The sequence below is a fragment of the Dermacentor silvarum genome, chromosome 1 (assembly GCF_013339745.2).
Source record: "Dermacentor silvarum isolate Dsil-2018 chromosome 1, BIME_Dsil_1.4, whole genome shotgun sequence".
Lineage (NCBI taxonomy): Eukaryota > Metazoa > Arthropoda > Arachnida > Ixodida > Ixodidae > Dermacentor > Dermacentor silvarum.
This window is the reverse complement of record NC_051154.1, coordinates 311,951,708-311,970,494: the sequence shown is the minus strand read 5'-3', so window position 1 is coordinate 311,970,494 and position 18,787 is coordinate 311,951,708. Positions and strand designations below refer to the sequence as shown.

At 49.0% G+C, this 18,787-nt stretch overlaps 1 protein-coding gene across 1 annotated transcript in view; it reads right to left on the bottom strand.

Moving 5' to 3' along the window:
• The window catches only part of LOC125943151 (activating signal cointegrator 1 complex subunit 2-like), a 112,318-nt gene that overhangs the window by 57,588 nt on the left and 35,943 nt on the right, over nt 1–18,787 (bottom strand). The window contains 1 exon segment of the mRNA XM_049661592.1: nt 888–968. Within this exon segment, the coding sequence (XP_049517549.1) occupies nt 888–968 (81 nt within the window).

Here is an 18,787-nt window from a genome sequence, read left to right as displayed (position 1 = left end):
ATACAAAGAATGCACACGAATCGCAGTGAGAAAAACTGCGAAATTTAACCCCCGAACACCCTTGTCGGGCAGGGTCCGACAACGGACCGCAAAGGGTTAATGGGAGCATTTGTACACTGAACTGTCTTTACACCTGCACTCTTCCTGGCTGTGCAAATGATGCATAAATGCTGGTGCACAGCTTGTTGAGGCGGCACGGCGACTGTGAGCTTCTTGTTTGTATAAGCCACGCACTCGGATTGGTCTTGCTCGTAGAGGCGAGAAAAAACCATTGCATTTAGGTTATCCCCTATTAAAGGCATGCACTATGCTTCAAACAGCATGATGCCACATGCACTTGTCATACAAAGGTGAAATGCTTATTGTTACAATGCTGACTGCAATAGGTCATACAAACGCACCTTTCGGTGGCAATGTTCTTTGGCCAGGCCACTGCCAAAGAACATAGCCATGCATTTAGGATGCTAATTCGCATATCTATAACTGCGCTGAAGCCAAATTCATTGGTAGACCAGCCTGGAAAAGGCAGAATATTTTTTTTTTTTGTGGCACAGTGTGTTGTCAGCCCAATCGCCTAAATTGAGGCGGTGCAGTTGGCATCATTGCGGCAAAAGTGAGCACGGTACGCACTAACCAGGAGTCATAATTTGAGATACTATGGCTTAAATGGTTAGCCAATACATTAGGCTTTATGAGGACTTGGTCAGGAATTTATTTAAATTATGTTTTAACCGTTAATATGTTCGAAGCAAGAACGTATTGATGAGGCTTTATAGTAAAAACACACACACATGCAAGAAGGTTCCACTTGGGCATTTTTACTGCTGCCATAGCTCAAGGTTAAATTGGAAACATAATGCTAATAAAGTAGTAAAAGGACTGCTTACGGTTCAAAAGACTGCAACCTGTTGCGACGTACAAGCTCCTCTTTCAGTACAGGTAAGGTGGCATCAAAAAACCTCGCTAACCTGCAACAAATTGAACCAGTGCAGTTACACAATGCAGTGGTAATGTATGCAGACACTTTCTAATCGAAATTCTAAGGGAAGTTAACCGACAACAATCCCAACAAGGAAGACGTCTTTCTTCATCCAGTATTTGCAGCAAATAAATTTTACCCGACATTTTGGCAATGATTACAAAAATGGATTACTCCCTCATACATCACTATACTAAGAAAGTAACTCTGCCAGATCTATGAGCTTCCATGCATCCTCAAAATTTCCACACTGCTCTGCAACCCCAGTCAATGCAATGAAACCACTGGCATGCTCATAAGGGGCCCTTCAACAAGGTACCTTTGTTTCAAAACTGAGAATGCACTGGAGTTAGAGCAATGCCCTTCAATGAATACCGTATTTACTCGCATAATGAACGCACCCCAAACTTTGCTAGTGTGCAGTCCCACGATCGAATGGCCGTGCTTTAGTTTTCCGGAGAGACTATAGTCGGGTACAACTTTAGAAGACAGGAGAGGCCCTGCCCAGTTGACGAAAGCGCAGCAGCCAATTCCTCCGCGACTAAAGAAATAGTCCCGCTCAAAAAATTGTGACTGCTTCTAAAACGCGTATTTGTCGGTATAAATAAGATTTGTGTATCTTGACGAGTGGTTTGGTAAAACTATCATGATGGAAATGCTACAGCACATGCTGGATCGCGAGAGAAAAAAACTCAGTGCCTTCTACAACGCTGTGCGTCGTCTACTACGGAGCAAGATCGACGGCACCGGGCGTGTAATTATAAAGCAGTCGCTGGCTCAATAGCATAACATTCATATATGCTTTTTGTGTGTTTGCACAAGCTCACTTTTTTTTAATGTGTTAGGCTTATTTTTTAATTATTACTTTTTTCTTCTTTTTTTTCATGGTTGCGAACCTGCAATCTCGTGAGTTCGCACACGATCGCGCGCGGCATTCCGTGCCAGTTTTTCTGCCAGGGAGCCCAGCGAGGTGACATCAGAATGCGATCCTTTGTTCCCGAACGAGCCTTGTGTCGACTCGATGACCACACCACCAAGGAGCCTCGGCAAGAACAAGAGCGGCCACATCCTGAACAGTGGTGATTCACGCAACATGATCTTCCACTGCTACACATTTTGGCATAACAGGCAGCCTGAATGCAGCGTGGAGGACGCAAGCAAGTTTGTTGCCCACATGCTCAGTGTCAGCGAAAGGACTGTGTTCAGGGTGAGGGAGGAAGTTAAAGCTTCGCATTTTTCGGGTGGCAAACTGACGACGCCCTCGCGAAAGTGCCCACACAATGCAGAGAAGAGAAAGCGCAGCGCAAATTTTGACAGCTTCACGTTGTGCGCGCTGAGGTCATGTGTGCACAATTTCTTTCGCCGCAACGATATACCGACGGTCGAGAAGATAACTACCGAGTTCTCGGAGCGTATAGAACTCCCATCACTAAGGCGGTGTACTGTGCATTGCCTGCTTGCCGAGATCGGCTTCAAGCACGAAAAGAGAAGCCGCAACTCGCTGCTTGTCGACCAGGATGACATCACCGATTGGCGGAATTGCTACCTCCGTGACGTGGAGCGCTACCGGGCGGAAGGCCGAAAGATCTACCTGGACGAGACATGGGTGATGGCTAATTTTATATTAGCATTGAGGCTGACATTAAGGAAACAAACACTGCTTCCAAACGCCTGACTGTTAACAATCCAATGACATTCCCTCAAGCAGTACGTGTTAGTCACTGATTGTTAGCATTGGTGGAAAGCAATCAATCGACGGTGCTACACAACACTCGTACAACGCTGCTAGACGCTCGGCTATCTTATCACACTGCTGCCAACGATCGGTCGTTTGCACGCTGAGCTGGCAGCAACGAATCTTTGCGTTGGAGCTTGCTTTCACAAATCTTTTCTGTTGAGAAACTCGCAGGTTGGTTTCATCCGCGCACGCTTTTCTCATTTATCCTGATAATGGTTTTGCTCCATCACTTCACCACGTCCGCCAAGAAATGCAGGGGCACAGTACACAAACACACCCGCCGCTCACAGTCAGCCAGACTTTGGTACCAGACTTTGGCGAACTCTCCTCATCGTAACTTCACTTAGGAGCAAAACAAACACGCACGATGTTTGTTTGCAGCGGTATGTCGCCGCGGGATCCTGTTTCCACACGAAGCACAGCGCAGCGTCACTGATGTTCGCTGCAATCTTCCTTCGCCTGCTCATGACTCAGAACAAATGCACGCAGCACAAATTGTGCATCGTAAGCTCACAAAATATTTCTGGCATGACAGACCACCACAAACAATTCGAATTCACTCTGACGAAGGGAGACGCACAGAGCTGACGCGACTCGGCCCAGTTCGAAGCGAGAGTGGCCATGTTAGGCATGTTCTCCGTCGGCGGGGACACCGGCTGTCTAGCTCATGACGTCACCTGAAGTGCGCACCTATTGGTGGAGGCTCGTGTGCATCCGCCTTTGAGGGGCAAATGCCGCTGCCTTCTAAAGTTGTATCCAACTATAGAATCCTTTACTCTTGCACGTGTTTAAAGCAAGCAGCTAACTTAACATAATGTGTGGAGCCGGTATAATGCAGCATGAGAAACAAAAATTATGTGAGAAATACTGAGATCACGTAAACAAAATTCTGCAGCTAACTTCTGTAGGCTACACATCCACACTAGCGGCAAACATACCGTGGTGGCACACCGGCAGGGGTGGTGGGTTTGACGACTGAGAAGCTGATGACAAAGCCATGACGACAGAACACTGGCGGTAAGCATGTGGTAAGAAGAGGCTGCGTGTTATCATGGTAGCTTGGGGCCTGATGAAGAGTGACCATGATAACGCTCAGCCTGTTCTCACCATAACCTTGCCACCAGAACCAGCACAAAGGCCCTTCGCAGACACCAGAGAGAAAAAAAAAATAACTGGCTCTCTGCAACAGTTACTTTACACAGTTTATAGACTTTACTCTGATGTAATAGCAGAGAGTGCATGAGCAATGTGTAGCCAGGCGCGGCGCATGGGAGAGTCCAAATAAAGAAGGGGCGGCCAGCACTTGGTCGGCATAGTCAGCCTAGTCGTGCATAGGGTCGAATTCGCATATCTATTGCTCACTTTTCTGCCGGTCTTTGGTTTTGCTAGGAGGGATGGGCCCCAGGTTGAGTTATATGCCTGCTGTGGGACAGAGAGTTTATCTGCTCACAAAACGTAAACGCTGATCAGACATCCATAAACTTTGACATGCCGATTAGTGGGACGGTCAAGGAAAGAGCCGCATGCAGTGTGGTTGTCAAAACAACAGGAACCGAAGAGTAACGCTTCAACGTGATGCTTGCGATAACGGCAGACGGCCGGAAGTGGCTGCGAGGACGAGCTGTTGTGGATCCACGATGTGGATGAAGCAGCCAGCGACCAGGACGACAGTGCAATAACAACACTGTTATGGTTTGCAAATAGTATACAGTATAGACCACCTTTAACGTAACCGCTTTAGTGCAGGACCGGATATAGTGCGGTCTTTTCAGATTCCCGTTAATTTTCCCATAGCACTCCATGTATACACGTATCGCTTATAGTGCAGTTGCGGGAAATGAAATAGCGGTTACAGTGCGGCTGCCTGGAAGTACGGAAATCAGCGGAGACGGCGAACGCTCCCCTCAAACGGGCGCCCCAAGGAGTGCTCAAGGAAGAAAGAGAGACGAAGTGGAAGAGAAGGGCACGTGGTGCGAACTAACAGCCACTGAGGCTGAAACCAGAATCTTGAATTCGAGTCGTTAAATATCACGGCGCCCATAGCGAGCGAGGGCCATGAAACAGCCAACGCCGGCCAACGCACGCTTCAGAGGGAGCGGGCGGCACCGATGCAAGGCACAGCGAAGGGCGCATGCGGAGACCGTGGAATGTGAGGGAGGAGGGCGGCAGGGAAGCGGATTTTGCCTTGGCAACTCCGCCGCTTTGGTGGCTCCTCTCGCCCTCCCTCGTAGCTTCCTCACTTTCGACTGTCAGCGTGCGTGCCTGCCGCCGTGCAGGTGCCGCCGCTCCAGCAGGCCCGGCGCCAGCTCCCCGAAGTTTCATTTTCTGCCGTTATCAGGAAGCGGGCATTTGCCGGCATGGGCAGTTTCGTTGGCCGGCCTGGAACAGCGCCGCTGCTTCCCTTTGCGCCGTAGCCGCAGCGTGCAAGGTCAACACGTCACTAGAAAGTAGAGGAAGCATAAAGGAGAAAGAAGGGTTAACTGCCATTTTCTACGCGTGGCTGAGACATCGGCACCTACACGCTTCTTCCGGCGGAACCACGGTGTGGGCGCAACGCAGAATTGGCGACCTTGCCATGTGAGAGATGGTGGAATTTCCGGCACTTTTTTTTTTTTTTGTTCCGGGCGCAACATTGAGGGGTCTCTTTACTCTATGGCGGTGCCGGAGCAATGCCGGTCGGAGGCGCTGCCGCGTGATTTGGTTCGAATTAACGAGATTCGACTGTAAATTGAATGCAAACGTTCTAGCCGCATTCCTCGACTGTCGAATATGCATGGCGGCTCGGTGCACATGTTTTTCATATGTGCGGGCCTTGAAAATTGCTGCTTTGGTTATAGTGCGGTACCGCTTATAGAGCGGATATTCGTGACTCCGGCGACTTACGTTATAAGCGGTCTACACTGTACATGCATTTTTACTGCAAAGATAAGTTATCTAATACATTTTTCAAATCATTACCGTCTTACCTTAAAATTTTTGCCGATTCGAAAAAGTTTCCATAAAATTTATCCTGCATAATAAGCGCACCCCTCAGCTGTGCTTTTGATTTTTTTGGGAAAAAAAAGTGCGTTCATTGCGTACGCAAGTATACAGAAGAACCCCGCTGATACGTTTTTCACGGGGCCGTAAAAAAAAAAACGTAAGAGCCGGGAAACGCAAGAGCAGGGGAAACAGGAAAAATGGAGAAATGGGAGTAGTGTTGAACTGCACACAATTCTTACGTGTGAAAAAAAAAAGTCGGTTTCACCCGACAGATTGCAATAGCAAATTATTAGACAGCTATACAATCTAAGAATATTAGTTTTATCGTCTGTATAAACTTGTACACATTCGCTTATTAACTATATTAACAAGCATGATGTCAGCGCTCACAGGCAAACATGAACACATCACACTTGATGAGCGCGGGCACGCGCTGCCTAACGCTGGCGTGAGGAATTTAGGCGCCGCTGCAGAAGCGAGCGAAGTGACCTTCACGCTGTTTATCGCTTCAACGCAAGCTGAGCGTCGAGAACACACAGCACGCACAGAGCTACGAGCCGCCGACGTACCTACACTGCGTTGACTCTGCCCCCAACGCAGATCGCTTTCAAGATACGGCCCGCACGACCACGTGCCACCACGCAGTACGCGGTTGATGCCAGAGCACAACGCCACCCCCTATACCTCCCCCCCTCGCTCCCTCGCCAGTGCCTCGAGCACAACGGAAGAAGGCGCGCTCCCTCCCTGCTTTTCTTGCGCACGCGAGATTTAGACGCAGTCGTCGGCTCCCCTCGCACGTTTTCACTCGCACATACAGCATACGGCGCGCGGCATCTGAGCCAAAACCAATTATAGGGCCACAACGCGTTATAGACACCATCTTTAAATAGCAAATACGGATCTCAAGGGCCATACTTTTGCTGGCGGAAACCGAAAATATGTCATAAGTGTCGCCCCCTGCACTTTGGGCGGCCAATGCCATCGTCAAGCAACCAAGCCAAGCGACATGAAAAGTCAAAATGGCCCCTCGGGCCGGCACAGGGTGGCAGTTCGCAACGTATGATGCGGGAACGGTCCCACAGTTGCAACGTAACAGCGGGGTTACCAATGCATTGGGTTCTACGAGAGCTGTGCCGGGACCAGCCGAACACGACGTAACAGCTGGGAAAACGCAGCACCCGGGAACGTGACAGTGGGGTCCTACTGTATACGGTATATTGCTGCACAAATTTTTGCAATGGACATAATGGTAACGGAGATATAAAGTGTGCATTGTTTACTTTCCTCATTCATTCTCAACCCAATGTTTCCGTTCAGCTGGGGCAACACCAACAGCAATGCCCTGTCTATCACTCTTTCCGCGGTAAGCTAACTTTTCAAGGTTGGCATCTGACAAAGGTGCCGAGAGCAACAAAGGAGTGGTGACACATGCCGCTTTCCTGTTTGCTGGAAAATTTGAGGGGTGTGCATGAGTGCTCTTTCGCTCGAGAATAACTCATGGTGATGAACAATAGCGTCTATGGGTTGTCACGCCAATATCATAGGTGGGACCTAATAGTATAGGGGGCCTCGAAAGAAGCAGGAGAGAGCAAGCAATCTGTTGTGTGAGACTGTGGGCTCCCTGCTGCATACAGCAGAACAACATTTGGCTCTGGAAAATCTGTTCTGCAGAAGCTCATATGGGTTGCCTTTGTATCTTCATGCTAAGGCAAGTGGATGACTATGACTTTCCTAATATTTTGAATTTTCATGTTCATGGCGGCATTGTCTACAGATCCCCAATGTCTTTTTACCGTGTTAAGGTAGGTCACCACCTTCGAGAAAAAATCTACAATCGTAGTCCAGAAGTTACAATTATATTTTTTGTTTGTAAAGCTTAGGTAGTTTGAAACTTTAAAATGATGAAATTGCTAAAAATGTAAACAAAACATTTATATTGTCACGGGGATTCACAAGTACACTGGAGAGACAATATATACAGGCTGCTGCTACCAGAGAATGGCTGACAGCATCTCACGAAGCATGTCCCGTCTTCTTCCTCTTCGCGTAGCACAGCAGTCTTTTAAGGGCAGGCTCATACGCAATGCCTCGTAACATCACCCCCGGCGGACTGAGCGCCGTCACGGCGCCTTCTAAAATGAGTCAGCACTGCTGGTGTAGTAGGGTTTTAGCCGCGACACATGGACAACATCAGCAGCAGACGCAAAAGAAGAAGATGGGCGATCTCGGAGCGGAGTGATGAGGTAGTCAACATCGTTGAGCTTGCGGAGAACCTTGTAGGGTCCTGTGTAGCGAGGGAGGAGCTTCTCGCACAGGCCTTGGCGTCGAGACGGCGTCCAGAGTAGGACCAGAGATTCGGGAGGGTACTCTACTTCGCGGTGCCGGCTATCATAGCGCTCTTTTTGGGAGGCCCGCGACGCACACAGCCTAGTGTGAGCAACCTGGCGAGCCATTCTGGCTCGGGAGAGGACGTCCTGAGCATATGCGGTTGGTACGGATGGATCAGCAGGAAGGAGCGTCTCGAAGGGCAACGCAGGGTTGCGGCCGTACAGGAGAAAGAACGGCGAATAGCCGGCAGTGTCATGTCGGGACGAGTTGTAGGCAAAGGTAACGTAGGGTAGGGCGGCGTCCCAATCGCGGTGATCAGTAGAGACGTACATGGACAGCATATCCGTAAGAGTTCGGTTGAGCCGCTCGGTAAGACCGTTGGTCTGTGGATGGTAGGCTGTCGTAAGGCGATGTTCAGTAGAGCAGCTACGCAGAATTTCGTCAATGACCTTTGCAAGGAAACAGCGTCCACGATCCGTAAGAAGCTGACGCGGAGCTCCGTGTCGAAGAATGACGTCATTGAGCAGAAAGTCTGCAACGTCGGCAGCACAGCTACTGGGCATGGCGCGCGTGATGGCATATCTGGTGGCGTAGTCAGTTGCGACGGCAATCCATTTGTTGCCGGATACGGACGTAGGGAAAGGTCCGAGCAAGTCAAGGCCGATGCGGAAGAAAGGCTCCGGTGGAATGTCGACAGGTTGAAGCAGGCCAGCCTGAGGAAGAGCAGGACGTTTGCGGCGTTGACAGCATTCGCAGGCAGCAACGTATCGGCGCACTGAACGATATAAGCCAGGCCAAAAGAACCGCTGTCGCACGCGGTCATAGGTGCGTGAAACGCCCAGGTGGCCGGCAGTTGGAGCATCATGTAGATGTTGAAGAATGGCGGTGCGCAGGTGTCGGGGAATAACTAGCAAGAATTCTGGACCGTCAGGTTTCATGTTGCGACGGTAAAGGACGTCATCGCGTAGGACATACAGGCGTAGAGCAGGGTCGGAACGCGCAGAAGAGAGTCGCTCAATGGTGAGCTTTAGGGCTGCATCCCGACACTGTTCGTTGCCGATGTCGCGTCGATCAGAGATGGCCAGCACACAGGAATCATGCTCATGGTCAGCGAGGCTAGCAGGGTCCACAGGATAGCGCGAAAGACAATCGGCATCGTGATGTAGCCTACCCGATTTATAAAGTACCTCAAAGGTATATTCCTGTAGCCTCAGAGCCCAGCGACCAAGGCGACCAGTTGGGTCCTGGAGCGAGGACAGCCAACAAAGAGCGTGGTGGTCGGTAAGAACCGAGAATGCGCGGCCGTACAAATACGGGCGAAATTTTGCGACAGCCCAAACCAATGCAAGGCACTCGCGCTCTGTGATAGAATAGTTCCGTTCTGATGTGGAGAGCAGGCGGCTGGCGTATGCAATAACACGTGTGTGGCCATGCTGGTGCTGAGCGAGGACGGCGCCGATTCCATGCCCACTAGCATCTGTGCGAACCTCAGTAGGCGCAGATGGGTCAAAGTGAGCCAAGATAGGCGGTGAAGTGAGCAAGTTGGGCAGCGCCGAGAATGCGGTTGCTTGGTCGGGGCCCCACGAGAAGGGCACGTCCTTCTTGAGAAGGTCATTGAGGGGTCGGGCTATGATGGCGAAGTTGCGTATAAAACGGCGGAAGTAGGAGCATAATCCAATGAAACTCCGAACAGCTTTAGTAGACGAGGGCACAGGGAAGTTCTTAACAGCGCTAATCTTGGCAGGGTCAGGTTGGACACCTGTAGCACTTACAAGATGACCAAGCACAGTGATTTGTTGTCTGCCGAAATTACACTTTTTGGAGTTTAGCTGGAGCCCTGCTCGATGAAAGACAGCTAGAATGGTCGCCAAACGAGTAAGGTGGCTTTCAAACGTTGGGGAAAACACAATGACGTCGTCTAGGTAGCAGAGGCAGATAGACCATTTGTAGCCACGAAGGAGAGCGTCCATCATGCGTTCGAACGTTGCGGGGGCGTTGCACAGTCCAAAGGGCATAACTTTGAACTGATAGAGGCCGTCCGGTGTGATAAAGGCAGTCTTTTCTCGATCCAAGTCATCAACAGAAATCTGCCAGTAACCCGAGCGCAGGTCGATGGATGAGAAGTACTTCGCACCGTGAAGACAGTCCAGGGCGTCATCGATCCGTGGCAGCGGATATACGTCTTTGCGCGTTATTTTGTTTAAGGCACGATAGTCGACGCAAAATCTCCAGCTGCCATCCTTCTTTTTGACCAAGACGACAGGTGACGCCCACGGACTTGAGGAAGCCTCTATGACGTCTTTAGAGAGCATCTTGTCGACTTCTCGTTGTATGACCTGGCATTCGGAATGGGACACACGATAGGGTCGCCGTCTGATAGGAATAGCATCTCCGGTATTTATTCGATGACTTACGAGAGACGTTTGACCGAGAGGGCGGTCATCGAAGTCGAAGATATCCCTATAGGTCGTTAGGAGGTGGTGGAGTTCCGTGGCTTGACAAGTCGGAAGATCAGGGGCAATCATCGTGGTAATTTCGTCGGGGAGTGGACTTGCCGGACCGCTTGCGAGAAAGGACGAACAAGTGTCCGCGTCTAGTGCCGCGACGTCGCATTCATCAAGCGCAGACACGTTGGCCACTGAGATGCCTTGCGGGAGAGCTTGAGTCGAGTTGCTGAAGTTCAGAAGCGGGAGCTGGACGTGGTTGTCGACAACAGTCACGAGGGTGTGTGGCACAGCAATATTTCTGGTCAACAGTACTTCAACTAGTGGAGACACTATGTAGTCGCCGTCTGGAACTGGAGATGCCGTCGTCAATGCAACACACGTGGCGGCTTGCGGTGCCAACCGAACATAATCGACAGAGCATAAGCAGTGTGACGGTAAATCTGGAACATCCGCCAGTTGAGGAAGCTCAAGTTGAAGGATGCCGGTTGCACAGTCAATGAGAGCGGCATGGGCCGACAAGAAATCAAGTCCGAGAATGACGTCGTTGGGGCATTGCTCGAGAACCGTAAACAAAACAGATATATGGTGACCGGCGATGGTGATGCGAGCTGTGCACATTCCGATGACTACGGGACTTCTTCCATCAGCGACGCGAATAATACCAGTAGCGGCGGGGGTAAGTACTTTCTTAAGGCGACGACGAAGGTGATTACTCATCACGGATATTTGTGCCCCAGTATCGACGAGTGCGGGAACAGTTAAGCCGTCAACGTCAACGTCGATCAAGTTTCGTCGCGTCGGCAATACGAGGAGAGGATTTGAGGTGCAAGTCGAAGATGCAGCGTCACCTCTAAGAGCTGCATCCCTTAGTTTCCCTGTTGAAGGTTGAGCGGCGATGTCGGACGTCGTCGTAGAGGCGAAGGAGACGATGGCCGACGCGCTGGCGGCGAACGGGACTGATGACCTCGGGGCGACGGGGAACGGCTGTGCGGCGTAGGGGTGGCATCGACGTTGTACGGCTCAAAAGGCTGGAAGCGGCGGTAGCTATCAGTGTTGTAAGGTTGGTATGGCTGAGCGGGCTGAAAACGACGGTAGTTGTCGGTGCGGCTAGCAGTTTCATCCCGGGTTAACGGCGACACCCAACGGTTGTTGCAATGGCGCGCAACGTGACCGATACGGCGGCAGTGGAAGCAAATCGGCCGATCATCTGCCGTCCGCCATTCAGCCGGATTACGAGAGCGCGGATAAAACCGTTGTTCCTGGGGCGGTGATCTCGGGCGAGGCGGCAACCTAGGGCGAAAGTCAGTTGTCCGAGACTGAGCAACGGTGCAGACGGCGAAACCCAAGTTGCCGAGTTCCTCCCGCACAATGGACTGGACCATGGAAACGGCCGGCACGTGAAAATCGCCGTGGCCGTTGTTGGGGAGAGCAGGAGCAATAGCTTCGATTTCCCGACGGACGATTCGTGTAATTTCCGACGGTGGCGATGACTGCAGACGAGAGGCCTGTCCGTCTTCGCATGATGACGTCGGGGCGGTGTTCGGTAGCCGAGCGAATGACCTCGCAATACGCCGACTTTTGGCCTGCTCAAAACGCCGGCATTCTTCAATAATTGCGTCGACGGTCGCACAATTTCGGCACAGTAATAGGTTGAACGCATCGTCTGCGATTCCCTTTAGTACGTGACCAACCTTGTCCGACTCCGTCATGTTCATGTCCACTTTACGGCAAAGAGCCAAGACGTCCTGAATGTAGGAGATGTATGGTTCGGTGGACGTCTGAGCGCGGATGGACAGCTCTTGCGTAGCGGCCGCCTTTCGACCCATGGGCTTCCCAAACAAGGCACTAAGTTTTGTTTTGAAGGTGTCCCAACTTCCAATCTCTGCCTCATGGTTATCGAACCACACCTTTGCCGTTCCTTTGAGGTAAAACAGCACGTTCGCCAGCATCATCGTCGGGTCCCAACGATTGACCTCACTGATGCGTTCATAATTGGCAATCCAATCGTCGACGTCAACTTCATCCGTACCGCAGAACGTTCCTGGGTCTTTAAGGTGCGTAACGACGATCGTTGACGTTGTGGTCGGCGCTGGTGCAGGCATCGCACTGGCCGGCGCAGGCGGCGTGGTCGTGGTCTCGTCTGTCATAATGATGACCCCGACTCGACGACCACTGCGGAGCTCCGTTGTACAGCGCGTCTTCTGGTACCCCGCAGCTCCACCAAATTGTCACGGGGATTCACAAGTACACTGGAGAGACAATATATACAGGCTGCTGCTACCAGAGAATGGCTGACAGCATCTCACGAAGCATGTCCCGTCTTCTTCCTCTTCGCGTAGCACAGCAGTCTTTTAAGGGCAGGCTCATACGCAATGCCTCGTAACAATATAAATAAAAATGTGCCAAAATGTGTATGTTGCGCCAACAGTCATAACTACAAAATGGTAGGTGCGATTCAAATGCAACTTGGCAGGCACGTAGTGAGGACAATAACCTGTGCATCTAACCACCACAATCACCACATCTCTAAGCTAAGGTGCGGTATCATAAAAAGACTGATAAAGTTGATATCCGGCAGGTTTGTTTTTCACACATTTGGCCATAGTATAAACAATTACTGCTTGTTTTGATTCATTCTGCTTGAATGCACAGCTCCATATATAAAGAAATAGCACCCAAAATTTTATGCAAGAATATTTATCAGAAGAAAAGTTATCACTGTTCGCATAACTGTAGGATGTGAAAAATCACAATTTGAGAAAAATGGCATTAGAGATTTGAACCGAAGTCAATGTAATAAAAAAAAAAACATTCAATATGTCTAAAATCCACCAGGCTCATCATAGTTTGGACCCTCCTTGGAAGCGCCACGATCTCCTTTTGAGCGAGCTGAAGCACGCATTTTTCTTCTGGCCCGTTTTTCGGCTCCAGCTGCCTCACATGCGGCCTTCCTCACATGGCGTCAGTCACTGCGTTGACGCTTCCTTTTTGTCCTGTACTTTGCCATATTTCATGGAGTACTATAACTTTCGCCTTGAAGGGCTAGAACTAAATCCGCAAAGTCAAAATGGCATACGAAAAAGCACAGATGGCACAGATAACGCAAACGCGCGCAAGGTAAACGGAGTTCCGCAGCGCCCCGCAGCCCAGCCCTCTTGTGGAAATTAATTAAATAAATGGAAAACATTGCCACAAAATACTTCCAAAAGCTTTAGAGCCTACTTAAACAAATTAGCATTATGTAACATGTATACGAAGATACATTTATGATGAGATGGCAGATGCTGTGGATTCAGAAACCTTCACTTTCGGTTTCGAATGCGCCTAGGAGGGGTTGGAAAAATGGTCACAACTTTTGAATGGCTTAAGAGAACAACTTAATTCTTTTTGCTAAATATTCCTGAATAGACAGGGAGTTGAATATGCTTAATCCAAAAAAATCAATTTTTTTTCAAAAAAATGCATTTTGGAGGTGGTGACCTACCTCAAAAAGTGTTTCAGTGCCTTTTTAAAATGCATGCTGATGCATGCAAAAACATGGAAGATTGCTGCTGCTCTCAGAAGTTAATATAATAAAATCACAACTGCTTCTAAAACCCCAATGAAAGGTAATTCTCAGTAAATAAAACTGCTATTCCATAACCAAGAAGTGTTAAAAGTCTCTGGAGTTCCATCCACTTACAACATCCCAGTCAGCGAGCCAGTATGGGTATAACAAACAGAATTACACGTGGCAGGGGGACAAGACATCCAACTCGCATGTACATTGAGGCACACAAGAACAATTTCTAGCACACTACCAAGTTGGCAAGAGAGAATGTTAGGTGCAGCAAGTGCTACCTGCGATCTTCAGGAATGTCAAATTTCAAGATTGCCTGCACCTTCAGCTCTGGATGAGGTTTCAATATCAAATGTCCTTTAAGTGTGAATGACACCAAGCATAGCTCACTAGCTGTTGTTCATCAGGTGTTCAACACCAAGGTGAAATTTCCTCACTTTCAAGCAAGGAATACACACCTCGCTCCCGTGTGTCACTACGTGTCCGCTTCATATTCAGTGTCCGTTTCTGTGTGAACTGTGCAGGCCAACTAAAATTTCCAGGCTCTGTGCCAAGTCAGCAAGACAATTCAGTTCTTTAATCACTTCTCTGTTTCAAAAAGCTTCTGCAAGCACCTGTATTACTATGAACTGAAATACAAAACAGAAGAAAAACTAGAACGGCATGTTAAAGAACTACGGCGTGCCTCATAATCATATTGTGATTTTGGCACGCAAAACCCAAGAATTCAATTTTATTTTTAAACTAGAAAGCATCCTACATTGTTATCCATAAGTACCCCCTCCAGTAGAACCTCATTCATACGTTCCGGAAAGAAACACGAGAAAAAACGTACTACAGTAAAACCTCGTTAATACATAGTTGGCTGGGAACAACCTTTAGGTACGCACTAAACGACGTATCAATTAACCGCCAATGCCAGTTTAGCGACTACTTACCGGCCGGAAAAGAACTACATCACCATGCTCTCAAACACACGCACTCAGACAGGCTTTATTTGCAGGTAGGCAGCAAAAAATCGGTAATCTTCACTTACCGCCATGGCGGCCTTGCCACAACAATGGCATCTTTGAACTCGATGAGGCCGCAAGCCAGTTTGTCCATGAGGCCGCACTTACTAACTAAATTAACAAGCATGGGGTAACGCATGCACAGGTAAACATGAACACATCTCTCTCGATGATCGCAGAAATTCGCTATCGGAACACTGAGTGAGGAGGTGCGGCAGCAGCAGAGAGTGTGCCGTCTCTCGCTTCTACGTGAACTAGACGTCGAAAGCACAATACATACGAAGCTACTGGCGCTAGTTGCTCTTTGTCTGCAGATCGCTTTGAAGATGAGGCCCGTGCAGGCGTGCACTTTTTCCGCGCAGCAGATCGCTTTCAAGATACGGCGGCCGCTGCCGAAGTAAACTCCTCCCCCGCCGTTCGTGACAGAAGCTGCGCGCTTCCGCCCCGCCTTTCTCCATCGCGCGCACGAGATAGGCGGCTGACCCTCACAAGCTTGCGCTCACACATACAGCGTACGGCGCGTGGCGACGATGTTGCCGTGATTGAACTTTATACAAAACCTCAAAGCAACGTCCACAGTGATGGCAGAAATGCACTTCGCAATAAAATGTGCTTCTGCGCGGTTACTACTTCACACCCCCTACTGGCGGCTTCTTCGCGTTACTGGGAGCTGATCTCGAAGGCTATGTTTTTGTGCACAGCAATCGGCAACAGCTGCATGAGCAGGAAATATGTCATGGTTGCCACGTTTTTCGTTCGCTATCACTGGCAGCTGTCGTCCGGGCGTCGCAACTCGAAAATCGAACATCTGCACACATGAGATCTTGCTGATTTTGTGCCTGTGCCTGTAGATAAGAAACAAAATAGTACGCACTAACCGTTTGGTGGGCAATGAGTGACTACAGCTAAAGCGGTCAGCCATTACATAGGGTTCAATGGGGGCTGGGTGGGGGAATCATCGCAACTACGTTTAAACAGCAATTACACATTAAGAGGGCACGTATTAACGAGGTTTGACTGTAACCAAGAAAACGTACAATCCGAAATAACTCAAATGTGTGACAGACTCCACTGTATTTGACGTCTACATAATGCAAAGCATTGCACAAATCATTGTGCACGAGATGCCCATGCGCGTCAAGCTGGTGGTGCTTTGGCAGCCCGAGACACGTTTTGTTGTTTTCCTATAGCTCAATGTTTAAAGATGAGGACGGGAAACCAAAATTAAACAGAGCTGGTGGGCCACGCTGCCAAAGAAAGACGTGACTACTCGCATCGCCCCCCTGCAGCTGGGAATGGAGCCGCATTTGGATTATCGCCTACTAAACAAGTGCAATACGCTATCAATGGCACTACGCCCCACACACTGCAAAACAGATAAGTGAAGATGGTTATCGCAATAGGTTTGCCAGCGATAGCAATGAATGTGGCTTGTGATGACCTGGGAGAATTACTGGTACCGGAATAAGAAACAGTGAGCGTCAGCGTTTTCACGTGAGACGGGCGGGCAAGTGTTGTGGGGAAGCTGATGCGGCTACTGTTTTCAATGGTGCACACCTCGCACCTTTTCTTGTTTACATAGTATCTAGCAGCCCGAAAACATATCCAAATGCAGTCTGCAGCAGGGAATAGCGGCGCATTTGGGTTATCACCGCATCAGCTTCCCCGCAATTTATTGCCTATTAAACGCATGCAGGATGCTTCCAATGGCCCCACGCGCTGTGAAACAGATAGGCGAAGATGCTTATCGCAATAGGGTTGGTGGTGATAGCTGTGAATGCGGCGTGTGAAGACCCCGGAGGTGATTTGCTGGTACTAGAAGAAGCTGAGTGTGTGCCGGCGTTTCCACTTGAGATGGGTGGGCGTGTATAGAGATATAGCTGCCACGGCAGGCACCTATGGCACCACGCGCTGTGAAACATAGGCAAAGGTGCTTATCCCAATTGGCGGCGATAGTTGTGGCAAATAGCACAATTCTAACCCTTGAAGTTTACTCGATAAGGCGGCCATTAGTTTTATGAGAAATTAAAATGCTGCATTAAATAATTAACATAACTACGCTAAGAAACTTTTTAATTAGAGAGGAATCTCGTTGATACATAATGCTTTTTTTTACTTTTTTGTGCAGCTGTGGTATTGCGAAAAGTACTCAGTTGGCTGATCCCACTGGTTACGTGGATGGAGCGTTGCTACTAACGCTGATGCGCGCAAAGAGTGCAGAAAGAGTAGCGTCGGCCGGAGGCAAGCACGCCGCCACTTGTAAACACGCCAGCCACGCACGGCAGTGCCTCGATGACCAGTGCTCAGAGGCAGCTGTTGTGCGTGGCTGTGCTGGCAGTGGTCACGTTACTAAGCAGGGCGGAGGCGAGCGCTTTCCCGCCGCGTTTGCTCGCAACGCGCGGCATAGCGCTTTCAAGATATGCAGATCTTGAGGCCATTGTTCAGCTGACTGCAAATGACGAAAACGATTTTGGAAGCCGGAAATACGTTGTAGACGTCAAACATTGGACACCACCTAGTGTCCAAAGGTGAACAATGGCCTCAAGATCTGTGTCTTTATCTAGAGGGCACAGTCGCTAAGGCGTGGCTTTGGCGTTTTGTAACGTCCGGTGTGCACCCACCCCCTACCCTTTGTTTAAGGGCCGTGATTTTGTACCAATAGCTTATCCGGTAGAGTTTATTTTCGCGCTTTGTCAGTGGCAAGAACGACGCTCTATGGAGGTTATCCTCAGTTGAAAACTCCGGGAAACCGAGCACGTTCACGAGAATTTTTGCTTGAGTCAGTTTCAAACATGGTGTCAACATGCATCTGCATTAGCGCTTATATGGGCGAGGTACACCGTTGCCTATGTACGACCGACGTGTCAGTTGCTGGGTTGCACATAATATCGTAAAAATTATCTACTAAAAGTACCGCTCCTGGTACATTGTGCTTTTGTGAGGAAGTCGGCGGTTACTGGCGCCATATTGAAAAGGCATCACGTTGGCTTTACGTGGTGATTATGCTTATATTTTTGTGTATTCGGCTATCTCAAAACTTCATTTATCTCGAAATTTTTTCCAGTTTTTAATACTTTGAGTTAATGGGGTATTACTGTACTCTTTTTTAGGAAAGGCGGTTTTATTCACTGAAGCACCAAATTGACTGGAACACCAATGCATTTCATCAGGCACTTTGAACATGAATATCTCGAAACTGGTGCAGTCAAGAGAATTCGTTCCAAATGGATACACCTTGCGAACTCACTGGCTATAATTCGTAGAATGAAATATGCACCGTAATATAACTGAATAAAAAGTTAGTCAAAATAATTATGTCACTTATTTATTTAGGCATTTTGATTTTTACCAGAAGTAATGGCCGCCTCACCGCATAATTTAGATCATAGATTATAACTGAGCAATCTGACACAGGCGACTTTTTTGAAGTTGTGGACCTGAAAAAAAAGACACTTGGTATACTGTCTCAATCGCACGCACCTTGTACATTTTCTTCTAACATATCGTACTACCGCAGTTTGGCGATGTACTCAATGTTGGTGCCAAATCGTGTTTTCCAGCATGTATGAACAGCCAAAAAATAATTGTAACCCTATCGAGTCATTTTTTTTTGTTCTCAAGCGCGAGCGTTGTCACTGGGAAATCGTACGTAATGGGATCGTATCAACGAGGTTATACTGCACAAACTGGTGACATGATGTAACCAGTGTGTTGGATTAAACAATTATGCCCAAGCATAAGAAC